Source organism: Haplochromis burtoni, unplaced genomic scaffold (genome assembly GCF_018398535.1).
Source record: "Haplochromis burtoni strain Fernald_Lab_line unplaced genomic scaffold, NCSU_Asbu1 Contig_20, whole genome shotgun sequence".
NCBI classification, from domain to species: Eukaryota; Metazoa; Chordata; class Actinopteri; order Cichliformes; family Cichlidae; genus Haplochromis; species Haplochromis burtoni.
The window spans coordinates 103,218-117,918 of NW_024582381.1; the positions used below are offsets into that span (position 1 = coordinate 103,218).

General features: G+C 40.8%; 1 protein-coding gene across 1 annotated transcript; it reads right to left on the bottom strand.

Annotated features, from left to right (window-relative positions):
• Positions 1-916: 916 nt before the first annotated feature.
• LOC102292532 (kininogen-1) lies at positions 917-2,149 on the bottom strand. Its single transcript, XM_005939849.3, has 4 exons — positions 2,036-2,149; positions 1,855-1,904; positions 1,425-1,774; positions 917-1,183 (listed from the first exon to the last, which is right to left on the bottom strand). The coding sequence occupies exons 2-4, from the start codon at positions 1,871-1,873 to the stop codon at positions 1,148-1,150; spliced, it is 405 nt and encodes a 134-aa protein (XP_005939911.1). The 5' UTR covers positions 1,874-1,904; positions 2,036-2,149; the 3' UTR covers positions 917-1,147.
• Positions 2,150-14,701: the final 12,552 nt, after the last annotated feature.

The window sequence follows — 14,701 nt, forward strand, 5'->3', positions numbered from 1 at the left end:
CAGATCACTGTTGGTTTCCCTGTTTTGAGTCTGTGCATTCCTGCTTCATAGGTTTTTTTGCTTAACACCAAATAAATACTCATTATTTGTTTGTTTAAACCAACATTTCCGCATTATAACCCATCAACAATACACAAGTGAATTTAATAAAATAAAACAAACAAAAGCTAAAATTGGTCAGCCCCTTATTCATAAGAAAGCACAGTAAAACCCACAGGAAAACAGTCTGAGTATATTTTCCAGACATAATAAATCCTTAATTATTAACCTGTGAGCACTCAGAGCAACGCTGTCGTGGGAAACATATTGAACTTTGAGGACAGAGACAAAGTATTCCTAGTATTGGCTTGAGTTTTATCTACTGAGGCTCCTTTAAAGACATATTGTTGCAAACCAACTATATGAACAACTTTAAAAATATGATTTAAATATCAAAGTACCCCTAGGTGTACTGTACACACAGTTATCTTTGCAACAAGAAAAAAAAAATAAGCACATTGAAGTGGAATCAATTTAGTTTTTTTTCTGCTAATATTTTTTGTGTTAAACTTCAAATTATATTTACATTAAGCAGTTTTTCTGCTTAAATAAAGAATGAATTTATCTTCACCACAGAGTGAGTGTGCACCTTTCAGTAACATTTCTACATGCAAAAACAAGAGGCAGCAGGTCTGAACTTTTCCATGTAAACGGCTGATTTGCATAAGCTATCATGAGATAAGAGTCACAACAGTGGAAGTTTCAGGGTGTGGAGCAACGCTGTGAGCAAGGTGTGGCTGATCAAATCAGTTCAGTCACCTGGGTAAATAAAGTTTGGTTATATGGTCAAACAAAACCAATAAAAAAAACAAAGGGATATGGGATATTGTATAAAAACAAGACAGGGTGAGATTAATTTAAAAAAAAAAACTGACCATGCACTGAAATCACTTTTATTTCTTTGCTGACAAACACTGGATAAAAATAATGCTTGTTAAAGCTCACAATGATCTAAAGTAACTTGACAGATGATTCATTTGGTATCTATCAAAGTTTAGATTATTATTATTTTCTGACAAAAGCTGGACTGATTTTTTTTTTTAAGTAAAACTGTGTCAAAGCTCAAAATGATGAGACAGGAGCATGAAGGTTTCCGGGTTTTTTCCATCTAGTCGGAGTCGCTGCTGCAGGAGCTGCTGGAAGACTACAACAGAGAACATGAGTCGTGTTATTCATCAAAACTCACGAGAAGCTCAGTTTGTCAAAGTTTATCTAGCATTTAAAAAAGGCTGTCATGCAGGTATTGCAAGTTTTGCAAAAGCACTATGAAAAATACATTTCTGTGTTTTCCTGTGAGTTGCAAGTCCACAATTTGGTTGTGTTGTACAAATTTCTTATGTTATATGTCACACTTTGAATTTGTGGTTCGGTGCAATCAGTCTTACCCCGTGGCTGTCCTTTCCTTTCTTGTGACAGTGGCCATGCTTGTGACCGTGCTTGTGCTTATGTTTGTCCTTTTTCTTGTCCTTTTTCTTGTCCTTGTGTCCATGTCCATGTCCATGTCCGTGTCCATGTCCGTGCCCGTGCCCTTGGCAGGATCCTTGGCCTTGACAACAACCAGAACCAGGTCCGTGCCCATGTCCGTGTCCTCCATGTGGCCCATGGTGCTGAGGAGGACAGGTTGGTGGGACAGTCCCTGGAGGATAACCCTGTGGAGGGTAACCCCCCTGTGGAGGGTAACCCCCCTGCGGAGGGCAACCCCCCTGCGGAGGATAGTTCGGGTAACCAGGTGGGCCTAAAAAAAAGGAGAAATGAGGAATCAGCTGTAAGTTCAAGGTGATGATTGAGGGGGCGATCTAAAAGAGTCGTGTTTACCTTGGTTGTGTCCGTACATTTTGCTGCGTTACCAGGAGAAACTGCAGGTCCTGAAGAATAAAAACACAGATTTTAAATTAAAATCTTTGATAAACACAAAGACAAGAGTATCACAGGTGTATCACAGGTGTATCACAGGTGTATCACAGGTGTATCACAGGTGTATCACAGGTGAACATACCGAGTGCTGAGACCAGATCTGCAGATGCAGACGTCACCTGCTGCTGCTTTTTATGTGCAGCTGAACCTGAAGCAGGGGCCGAGTCTGAACTCCTATCAGACTATTTTCTGTTTTATGACCTACATGGGTGTGTGTGTCCAATCATTAATACAGTCAGCAAACTAGATTTTATAAGGGTGCACACCCACAGACCCACATGATCTATTTTGCCCTGTGGTTAGAGTTTTTTTTTTTAATCGTTTGCAGTCCTGCAAAACTTTTGAATACTTGGTGTCACCTGTTGATGCTTATAAAGCTGAGCATCTGCACAGACGTTATGCACAGTCAACACACACAGGCACATCGGTTTCATATTATTATTGAAGGAGACACGTTACATTTCTGCTGAATTCTGCACTGGTTTGTGATGGAAATTTCTTAATCATGAAAATAAAGCACCACGTTGCAATTCAGAAGTAGTCCTTGACTTCTTTCATTGTGTCATTTGGGGGTAGAAAGTACAAATACATGTAATATTGGGAGAGACATGTCTGCTGCATTTCCCTGAAATCTAAACTCATACGTAAGATGATTCTTTTCTCACAGAAATTAATATTTCCAGGCTTAAGGTGACATTAATCTCACTTGTGCACTGAACACACTTTTGTTGTAATCAGATATAAAAAATGCACCACCCATTGGAATTAAGACACAAAGTTTCCATCCACAGGATGCAGTACACAGATTAAATGGCACAAAAGAAACCATAAACTGTGATAAAAACTGAATTAAAGTGGCTGTACTGGGAGCTGCAGGGTGTGTAACAGTTAGGAGAAAAACAGCACTGAACAAAGGTCCAACCTGCCCTGAGTAAATAAAGATAAGGCACAGAGAGGAAGCAGAACAGCTGAGGTCAAATATAAAGTGGCACAAATGTGGGGACTGACTGTTTTTAAGATTGATTTAGTATAATACAAAAAACACTTGAATGATCATAATTTAACTCAGATACTGTTAGGAACAACCCTCTGCTTGTTACATTTATTTAAAGTCTGCTTCACGTCAGCACGTTGACTGCTGTAAAAGAGCCAGAGGCTCTACTAGCAGCTGAGCATCATTTAAACACCACAACCTGCCGGAGCTTTGATGCCGTCCCTTTATGACCACAGTGTGCCCACCTTCTTCCACCATGTTAACACACCACATGACAAAATACTCTCAAATATACTATACTCTCAAACTGGTTTCTTAAGCATGACAATGAGTTATCTGTGCTTCAATGGCATCCACAGTCAGCAGATCTTAATCAAATAGCCTAATAACCTAAGCTAATCTAGGAGTGGTCCTCCTAACACAGCTGCACACAGATTTTAGTTGCACCTTCTCAAGTATAGATAAACAGTAGTTAAGCCTATGCAGCACACAAAGACTCATGCACCACTAGGCCAGCAGGGGCTGCACAGGGATCATGTTTAATATGAGTACCCACCACTATAACAGGACACATATGAAAGTGAGAAAGAGGCCATAAAGAAAATAAATACATCTTTGTTCTCAAATTCAAATTTATTACCACAGAGACAGATACAAAGTCACCATTATAGGCTCACTGTGTGTTTTACATGATCTAAAAGTGTGTTTGCATTTCTTGGGCCAAAAACAGGTTTATATTTGAGTAAACACAAGATTTTTACATCATAAAAATGATTTTTGTAATGTGTCACGAAGATTTCCAGGTGGAATGTGTTCCATGGAGAAGTCTTCTAGTCAGAGTCACTGCTGCAGGAGCTGCTGGAGGACTGCAGGAGGGATAAACACAAGATATTTTAAATACTCTGAAAGTATCTAGCACACTGATTTAATCTCAGTTTTATATCCTCCATTCTAAGTTACTGTAAAAGTGATGGCATCAGATCATCAAGGTTGTTGGCTCAGTGTGACCAACTGTGACAAATTCAGACAAGACTGAGCAAGTTATAAAAACATCAGTGTTGAAAGTCGATACTTGGTGAGTTACACTTGGATAAAATGCTTCACTGAAAATCGGTTTTCAGGAAGGATTGCGCAAACTTGCTAGTGTCATCATACCTCACCTCTGTTTGAACTGCTATTCAGTAGTGCAGTGCTGCACTCCTGAATTCTACCCTGTTCGTAGCCTTTCCCTTCCCGAATGTTCACAGCTGGGACACTGGCTTTAATAACCTTTACTCTAAAGCACTAGTCGTGAAAACCAAAACAATAAGTCTTAGGTTGTGTGGAGCTGCGGGAAGCCGCAGATTTGTGTCAAAATCTGTGTGTGATCATGAATTTGAGCAAACCTATTAAGTTACTCATAGGTTTGACACTGGTATTATAAATGAAGACACATGCAGCTACAGGGACTCTGCCCGAGGTCTCTTCCCCTTAGAACAAAACTTACTCTCATCAAGTGCTGCTCATAGGTGATCTTTGGACTGTCTTTTGGTTCTCCCTCTAATATTGTTGAGTATTTTTTATTACAGTAACTAAAGAAAATATAAAGCAGATCTAATAGCATAGCAAAATGTACATTGTTGCATAAATAATCATTTCTTACCCCATGACACTTTTTTCCTTTCTTGTGGCAATGACCATGCTTGTGGCCATGTTTATGCTTGTGGTGGTGACCATGATGTCCATGGCCATGCCCGTGGTGTCCATGCCCGTGACCATGATGTCCATGGTCATGCCCGTGACCATGATGTCCATGGTCATGACCGTGGTGTCCATGACCGTGGTGTCCATGACCGTGGCCATGACCATGCCCATCACCATGTCCATGAGTAGATCCGCAGCCGGGTCCTACCACGTGGCCATGACCTCCAGATTCTCCACAAGGTGAGGTCACTGGACAGCATCCAAATGGACCAGGCTGAGGTGGACATGAAGGTGGTGGGGCAGGGCCTGGTGGACATCCTCCTGGCACTGGATGAGGTTGACATCCTCCTTTTAAAAATAAAATTTTGCTCCTTAAAATTCAATGAATTAATATTTACAAAAACAACTGAGAAATCAGGAAATAAAAGTGATTTCTTTACCTTTGTTATGCCTGAACATGTCAAATGATCTGATCTAAAACCAGAAACTCAAAAAACTTGGTGTCACCCGTTACCTGTTAATGTAAGGGAAAAGTTTAATTGTAATGATAACTCAGAGAAGACGGATAAAAAGAAAAATCCACCTTGAAAAAGACAAAAGTTTAGTTAAATGTTTTTAAACCGGTTAAAATATAGAATCATACGATGTATGAACAAATGAAATGAATATATAAGAAAGCCACAGCACAGTATAATTACTATAAACTTCTCATCAGAAGGAAAGTTCACACTCGTAAACAGACTTTTGTCCATAAAACTAGAAATAGTACCAGATGCATAAACACATATTTCATGGTAATTATTCCTACATATCCACGAATGGACTTACTGTGTGTTGCACTGCAGATCAACAGACACAGCGTTCAGCTGACCCTGCCGTTTTATAAAGCCACACCTCTATTATGAAATCCATCTTACATCATCAGGGGCAAGCCTGAACTCCCACCACAAGATGTCATGCCATCATTTGTTAAATTAATCCCAGCAAACACAATGATGGATTTCATAGGATCTGTGTCTGGTGCAGCTACTAATAAATCATCAGAATCAGAATCAGAATACTTTATTAATCCTGAGGGAAATTAGGGAATCATCATCAAATCACAGCCTTTGTGTTTGTGCTGTGTTACAATTGGAATGTCCGATCTTGTTCCATAGACTATATTCAAAACATAGAGACAATTTGCTGGTCTGCTGATGTGAAAGTGCCTCAAACTGTCATTTTTTTGATCAAGGTCAAATGTATTTATATAGCACTTTTCCAGACAGACGATGCTGCATAAAGCTGTGTGTTAAAAGCCAGGACATAAAAATATGTCTTTAGCAGTGATTTAAATTAATCAAGTGTTTGTTCAAGTCTAATATTTAGAGGAAGACTATTCCAAAGTCTGGGACCTGCCACAGAGAAGGCTCTATCGCCACGAGATTTGAGATTAGTCCGTGGGATGGATAGCATTAATTTTGAGCTAGACCTCATGGTTTTTCCTGGAGCATAAACAGAAAGGACCTCAGGCAGGTAAGAAGGGGCTTGGGTGTTAAGTGACTTAAGAACATAAAATAAAAGTTTAAATTGGATCCTGTAGGAGACAGAAAGCTAAAAAAAAATTGGGGTTATATGCTCTCTTTGTTTGGCATTATTTAGCAGGTGAGCTAACTGGTACCAAACGGAGATGTCCAAAATAGTCTTGGCTCTGTAAAAGGACATCAGACAAAAAAACTGAACAGACCAGAAAAGAATAATCAGTTTTCATATTTATTTTTTCAACACAAGATAACCATATAGCGGAAGCTGATTATAGGTTTACACAAAGTGTGTGTACAAAAAGATGAATTTGTTTTCCAACACTAAAAAAACTGCATTCTCTTTGATGACCAGCAGGGGGCAGCGAGGTGCAAAATAATTTAATTGCGTGATTTCACAGATATACTTGCTTCTGATTTATGAATTCGGTGAACAATTTCCAGATGATTTTAGTTCTACAACATAATGTTATTTTTGAAAATCATGTTCCAGAGCAAAGAGACACTAAAGTAGGCTTTGCGTTAAGGCAGAGCTGCCTTGTGACTGACAGCTTGCTACCCCGTGAGAATGCAGTTTGCTCAGTTTCTCAGGTAGAGTTGAGCCACTCTTGTCATGTTCTAATTCAAAAACAAACATAGGAAAGCTCAAGGCTTCACCCCCATTCTCTGCGACCTGCTGGAGCGGGGGGGCTAGGAGGAGGAGTTGGCCGTCCGACTGCGGTCTGGAGTGTGGGGCCTCCCTGCTGCTGCGGAGTCGGGGCGGTCTGCCTCCCCCCACCGCAGGGAAAAGGGTAACACCACCTGGGTCTGGGTGCAGTTCCCCCCTCCAGGGGCAAGGGTACCTAGACCCGGTTTGTAGAGTACGCTTGGGGAGTGTGATCGTGTGTACAGCGTCTCTTTATGTCTGTCTCCACGTTGGTTGAGTGTGGAGTAAGTGCATATGAGAGCATGAGGGTGGGAATGGATGTTTGTATTGTGTGTGCCTGTATTTCTGTGTCTATATGTCAGGTTGGGTGTCAGGCGCCACCTCTCTGGGGACATCTCAGGCCCTCCAAGGTTTGGAGGCCTATCTCCCCCTACCACCACTTCCCCTGCCAGTGGCGGACTCCCTCAGACATCGGTGCGTTGGTGGTTCTTTGTGTCCGGGGATGGGCGTCCAGGTACACACCGGCTCACTCCTTGGCGGCCGCTTATCGGGGCCTGGAGCCTGGGGCTCGCTCGGGCCACTTCGGAGGTGGGGTGCCCCCGGCCTCTCGGCCTGGGGCTCGGTCACTCAGGCGCGGCTGGCTGCCGGCGGAGCTCACGGGCGCGTCACTGCAACTCCCCCTGGCTTCTGCTCCGCGGCTGCTGAGTGAGCCCTCATCTGGGACTCTCCTCAGCTCTTTCTGGGACAGTGGCGCGGCTGCCCCTCTGTTGGTCTTCCTTGGTCTCTTGTGTTCTGGGGGCCTCTGGATGTCTGGAGTTTTGATCTCCTCCATACCTGCTTCATGCCCTGGAGGACGGGGCTGTGGCCCCCCCACACCCTCTAGCAGATCATTACATGAAGGAACCTTTTAAAAAAAAAACAAGCGCGTCCATGCTCACAGGTGTACACACGGGTGATCACACCCACAAACTACACCCTTTTTGGCTCCTACCTCAAAGCACACTGTGTTCTGTTGATCTTATGTGCTGCACAATAATGTTTAATATTTAGTATTTACTGTCATATTCCCATATATCATTGTGATGTGTTTATTCTATTACTCTTGTTCTCTTCTGCTTGTTTTCTTTTTTCTTTCTCAGCAGGTGATCCAGGTGATGATATATGCATTCTTTGGTTTTGTCTTTTGCCCTTCTCCCCCGTCCCTCTTCTCAGCTGTTTCTCTTTCCCTCTTTCTTTCTCCCCTTCTTTCCCCCAGTCAAGTCTGTCCCGTATTCAGTAAGTGAAAATAAAATAAACAATAAAAGGTGAATCAAATGGACCATTACGGCAAGGCTGGGATGGTCAATTTGGTAAAGTAAATCCGTTGGGCATCTTTCTTTGCCTTTAGACAACAATTCTGATGGCAAAAGAGCCAAACGGGACAGGCGCAAAAAAAAAAGGAAAGCTCAAGGCTCAAAATGATACTCCACAAACCCAGATATCCAGTTTTTATTCATATGTGAATGAGCATTCTGTTTTACATATTCTTTATGTTTAATGTATTTTTACATCTGTTAAAGTTATTTTTAAGTAAACATTAAAAGAAATGAGACAGGAAAGGCTAAGATAGTAATGTGTCCTTGCAGGTTCCTCCAGACATCTTCATCTAGTCAGAGTCACTGCTGCAGGAGCTGCTGGAGTCCTGGAGAAGAGACAGATAATATTTGGTGAATTCCTCATGCTGATTCTAAATTCTAAACTCTTTTTGACTCAGTGGTTAGGATGAGGGGTTTATTTTTCACTTATGACCTCAAAATATCCTTAAAATTGGCTTAAAGTGTATATTTGCTGACCTGCTATATGGTGATAACCTTTCAAACATATATTATAAATAACAGAGAATTTCAGTGATCTTTTTCAGAATGTATTACACAAACATGTCACGCTTCACTTGCAGCTGAATAACATCTACTTCCTGTTGTGGATAAAATATTTACTGCTGCAGTATTCAGACTTACCCATGATATTCCCTCCCCTTCTTGTGGCAGAACAGGTGCCGGTGTCCTCCCCTGTGTCTGCACCTACGCTTCTTAACATCCAGGATGATGGTGTCCATGGTGTCCATGGTGTCCATGGTGCCCATAGTGTCCATGGTGTCCATTGAGCCCGTGGTGCCCATATCCATTACCATATCCCCCATAGCCATTACCATATCCCCCATAGCCATTACCATATCCCATATAGCCACCACTATAGCCCCCATGGTGACCACCAACTCCGGGATGCCTGAGGCCAAGGTTGAGAAGTCCACTAAGAAAGCCACTACCATGTCCGTGGTGACCATGGTGCCCATGGTGGCCGTGGTGGCCGTGGTGGCCGTGGTGACCATGGTGGCCATGTCCATGATGTCCGTGCCCTGGAATTAGTCATAAATTAAATCTTTAGGATATAAATTCTAAAAGAAAAATCAAATCTGCAAAGCACACATGATGAGCGCTGTGTATTTACCAAACATTTCAAAACTGCAAAATTCAGATCCTTGAGTTCACCAAAATCTGTTCGGAAAATAAAACACAATATATTCAAACATAAAAAAAATTACAAATTACATATGTACATATTATCACGAGCAGAGATTCAGTGTTAAACTTACTGTTCACCAGAAAGTTGATCCACTGACTCGCCTGTCACCTGCCACTCTTTATATGTAAAGCCACACCTCAACCTATCCCATGCTGAACACCCATTACACACGTGAGCCCACAGTTCAATGTAACACAAAAATACGCTTAGATTTGATGTTTAGTTACTTAGTGAACAGTGTGATTAACAGGGCTCTTTGTTCCTGCATTTTTCTCATGCCAAACAGGTGTGATGATACCAGGAACAAAAACCCAGATCTGTTCAGAGAAAAGGAACTTCATAGAAAACTTTGTTTTTTTTTCTTAGAGTTGTTTGTTTTGTTGATATGGCTACACAAACAAAACTGTTTTAAAGGCATTGCATCCATAAATAAAGGGACCTGGTCTAGCTGTTAACATTTTATGGTTGAAATTATGATGATTAGCCATTTTTGTTTGTCAATTCTTTCATTTACATTTGTCATGGAGAGCTCTACTATGAACGGTGTTAAACATCCCCTCGGTATTTTTCCATTATCTAGATTCACTTACTCTAATATTGTCAGCTGGGATACCCCAGTTGACCCCCTATATGTTCACATGATCATATGACTCTTCTTCCACAGAAAATGATCCCTATGAGTGTCACCATCTCGAGTCAAAGACGTCGTCAGATGATGGTGATTAAATGGAGATTTAAAAAATATATAAATATCACAAAAATATAAGAGTAAAATGCATTTAAAGGGTTTGAGGGTAAAGATTACATTCACAAACCAGAACTCAAACATGGACTTAGTCTACATTCATAATTCAGCAAATCAGTGTAGATGTCCTGTTTCAGGATCATATATAAATGCTTATAAAACACTAAGAGCAAATAAAAAATACAGTTGCATCATTATTTATGACTGATGTTCATCAGTAATAAACACAAAGACCTGACCCTCCTACTGTCCTCATAGAGGTCTGAGGTAGCTTCCAGGAATGATGATGCTGTTTCTGGAGAACTGATTGAACCTGCTCACTGAACAGATTAGGTTCTCATGTTACTAGGGTGATTCACCTTTTAGTACAGAAATCCCAGGTTAAACCTGAAGTTACCTGGGTAAGATGAATTCATGCTACCTGGTGCAGGCTTCAGGTTAGTTTTCACATATCAACAGATAAGAAATCACCACATGCTGACCAATCAGATCCTCGGACAATAGCGTCACTGTTCCAGGAAGACACCTGCTGGCACACAGAGCATACACCGAAATACAGTTTAATAAATCTAAAGTTTAAATGGATCCAGTTTAAAGTTTCAGAGCGCTAATGAGCAGCTGTCACCTTAGAAATAAACAGCTGCACTGAGAGCGCACTCAGAGGTAAAAGAAGTAACCTGAATTAAAACTTTCATTCTACTGTTTTATGTGCTGAATCACCATATTAGTAACTTTAATCTCTCATCTTATTTCTATAAATGTTTTACTGATATATTTTTATGTTCTTTATACATTTCGAATCACCATTTGCTTCCAAGAACGCTCTTTTTTTAAAAAGCAGCACCCACTAAGCTACAGAGTCACAATACAAGGCTTTCAATTGTACATTATGCGCCCAGTTATTAAAACACATTAATAAAAGAAAACATTCGTCATGACCACACCAACTACTGGACTGCAGCCTGAAAGAAACATGCACATAATGGAATAACAGGAATGGTTTTAATGACGTCAGCTATGTGCTGTATTAGGTGAGGCAGGGCGTTGCTGCAGAAAGCAGTCGAACTCGTTGGCTGTGACTGTGAATAAAGGATAAAACATCACGGGACGTCCGTGTCATGGTGGCTGTGCTTCATGTTACTGAGTCAAATTGTTAAAAACCAAAAACAAACATTTGGCCTTATCCGAGTAAGCAATGAGGAAAAATTGTTTATTTTAAAGTTCTCTGGTGGTGGTGTAATAACTGTAGGCTCATTTAGATTACGCAGGACATCCTCTGCTCTCTGCAAGAGTAGCTTTGTATAATTCAGAATTCAGAATAATCCTCATTTATCTTATACAGGGTCCTTGTACCACCCCTCAGTGTGTACCCAACGTTTTTTTTTTTTAGTTCCTCCCCCCTTAAGAAATCATTCTTCTGATTGGTTGCCTCTCATACACAGAAGCTTTCAACTGCTGGGTTTTCAGCCTGAACTGTGTGCTGAGACAACTATATAACAGTATGCCCTATCTGTGACATCATACAGAGCCAAGAGAATATAAAAACTTGTACATACTGCCCTCCTGGTTTGATCCTTTTGGCATGCTCAGTGAACACCCACCACTTTAACAGGATGTATTTGACAGAAAATGAGTAAAAACCATTAAAAAAAACCCTGTAAATTTTAAATGACTTCTGAATGAAAAACTACTGTATCCCTGAAGGTACAGTCTGAGTGCAAAGATATGTTGCTGCTTAGTTTCTCTAAAAAAAAAATTATACAAAAGTGTCAGATGTCTATGGGCACGTCGCACCATAGTTTCTAGCCTGTTGTCTCACATTTGTCTGGATGAACACTTTTTAATCCAACACAAGGAAAGATCCGTGGTTTCTGTCAAAGGAAGCTCCCATAGCTCGAAGTGTGCTATGTATTCTATTCTATTCATTTCTGCTTTTTGCCATCCTGTCAACTTGTTTAGCATTACTCAGTTTCTCAGTGTAGTTCTGTTATCTTTGGGTCGCTTCCTGTTTTAGAATTGTTTCTTCTGTCTTCTCTTCTTCTTTTACTTCCTGCTTTTTGCCATCCATTGTGTTTTTCTTCCCAAAACGTATTAGTCTGTCCTGTGTTTGAGCACATCTTGTATTTTGTTTATTCATGCACTTTTCACCTGCAGAAATAAAAGAGTAGTTACCATGGCCAGTCTTATCTTTGTCCTCCACCACACATCCTTACATTTCAAAAGGCAGAGGAGACTAGTGTGCAGGTTACCTGCAAGCATTTTTAATTGTAACTAAGTGTGAATCACCATAAAAGTTAAGGTGTCCAGATTTCAGCATTGACTTTTTGTCACGTTTTTAGTTTGCTGGGATCCTGAAACCCTCCTCACTTGATAGAACCTGTATAGAACCTGTTAATAAACAATCTCTCTCCCCTACTTTTTCTTCCTCCTCAACCTCATCTACAGATGTTTTGTCTACTTATAGGAAGAACCAAACTCTGTACTTCTTTTTTAATTATTAAAATGAAATGAAGAGTAAATGCATCAGGGTGTGGTTGGTGGCTCGACTGCAGGGGAGGAGTGGACCAGTGAGTTCAAAATGTTGGTTTGCTGGTTTTGCACAGCTGTTGAGCATTTTCTAATCATGTCTTCCCTATTTCAGTAGCGGCCAGGGTGGGAGAGGAAGCTGGTGCTGGAGGAGAGCACCGGAGCCAGGGCAGCGCACACTGGAATGTGCCCAAAAAGTGAAAAATCAGATTGTGTGATGACAATACAAAATGCAAACCACAGCTACAGAGTCGTGTACGGTCCTTTTGAGATCACAGTAAACTACAAGTAAAAGGTGATATAAGGCAACTAGGACAGTTTGTTTTTTGAGGATCATACAGAGACAGCATTTTAAGCAGGAAATCTGCTGAAGTAACATCATTATGTAGATGGAAATTGCACTAAAGATGGCTCAAAGCACTAAAACAGTACTTCTGAAAACCTCAGCAGCTAGATTTATTTACAGAAAACACAACACAAGTACAAGAAGATGTACTCCAGCCCCTCTCTCAGAGTTGACCTGAATGCGTGCTCAAGATATTTTCAGAAAAACACAGTTTGATTTTATACTTATTTTGTTAGGTTGGCTTAAGTTTAGTTCAAGCCGTACTAATACTTTGGACAATTACAGAAGAATCTCACACTGTGGACACATTTGCTGCACTAGGTTTACGAGAGGGAGCTAAAAGGGCAGCAAAGATGGCTAATGTAGCCTGTAATGTAGCTAATGTAATGTCCAGCCTTATGTTTCCTGTCACCTGGTTGTCTGTCAAGTGATGTGCACAAGACTTCACGTAAGAGATAAAAGAGAAAGACAGAGACGGCACATAGTAACAGTGTAAAACAAACATTTCACAACATGTTCTGCATCCTCATTTTCAATGGAAAATAAGGCGGTCTTTGACTTTTTCCTTTGCTACTTGAAAGGTTGTTGCCACATTTCAGTACGCAATGGAAAAAGGTTTCACTCTCCAAATGTCATGTTTATATTTAGTGCCTCCCTTTTTCATATCTATGTATTTACAGCTTGAGTCACTCAGACATTCCCAGCAGCAGCAAGGAACTCCTCCTCACATGAACCTTTGAAATCAATGGGTTTTTTTTACACAAAGAACATGTTTTTTTCAGTAAGATGTTTGCAACACATTCACCCAACACACCACAGAGGGGCTGAGCAGCTCCAGGAGGCATTCACCTCTCTTAGTTTCATATATGGTAGATCCACTGTGTCTGGGTTTCTCATGCTCAGCAGCTATAAAAACAGAAAAATGGTGAAGGGATGAAGAAGAAGATGATGAGGGGCTGGGTGTTCAGTTCAGTTTGCACTCTAATTGCTTTTAATTGGAAAAGGCAGCAAGAAGCCTTAGATATTCTCAATTTTTCAGAATGATCCACGTTTATTTCAATTACGTTTAGTTCAAAGTGCTATACATAAAATATGACAGGCATTAGGGTCAATGGCATGGCCTGCATTTGTATAGCGCTTTACTCAGTCCCTAAGGACCCCAAAGCGCTTTACACTACATTCAGTCATTCACCCATTCACACACACATTCACACACACATTCACACACTGGCGATGGCAAGCTACATTGTAGCCACAGCTGCCCTGGGGCGCACTGACAGAGGTGAGGCTGCCGTTCACTGGCGCCACCGGGCCCTCTGACCAAAAAAGAGCGACGTAAGAAACTATTCAAAATTATAGTCCAGTTTAAGAGCTGAGTATTTATGGAAGTTAGGAAGAGGGAAGGAATTTTGTATAATTTAACTTTAGTCTCATTCTAACCACTGATGACTCTGTTGAATAAACTGGAAACCAGTCGTTAACCTGGAAAACCTTTTAAAACACAGGCCTACCTGTACAGCAGTAACTCCTGATCACAATTATTCTGTATTTTTACTAATGCTGATATATTTACTAACATTATCATTATTAGTTAAATCGTCATTAAGAGCAAAGATGATCAGGTTTAAATACAGTAACAACAGGAGGTTCACTGTGAGTGGTTTTGTGCTGATTAAGATGATGTCACGTCCACATACAGCCAGGTGAGGTAAGCCACAGCTGGGAT

What these genes read in the sequence shown, in the direction of transcription:
- LOC102292532 (XM_005939849.3), bottom strand. An exon ending in AAGGAAAGGACAGCCACGGG is followed by an intron (nt 1,184 to 1,424) that starts GTAAGACTGATT and finishes TCTCTGTTGTAG; the next exon opens with TCTTCCAGCAGCTCCTGCAG.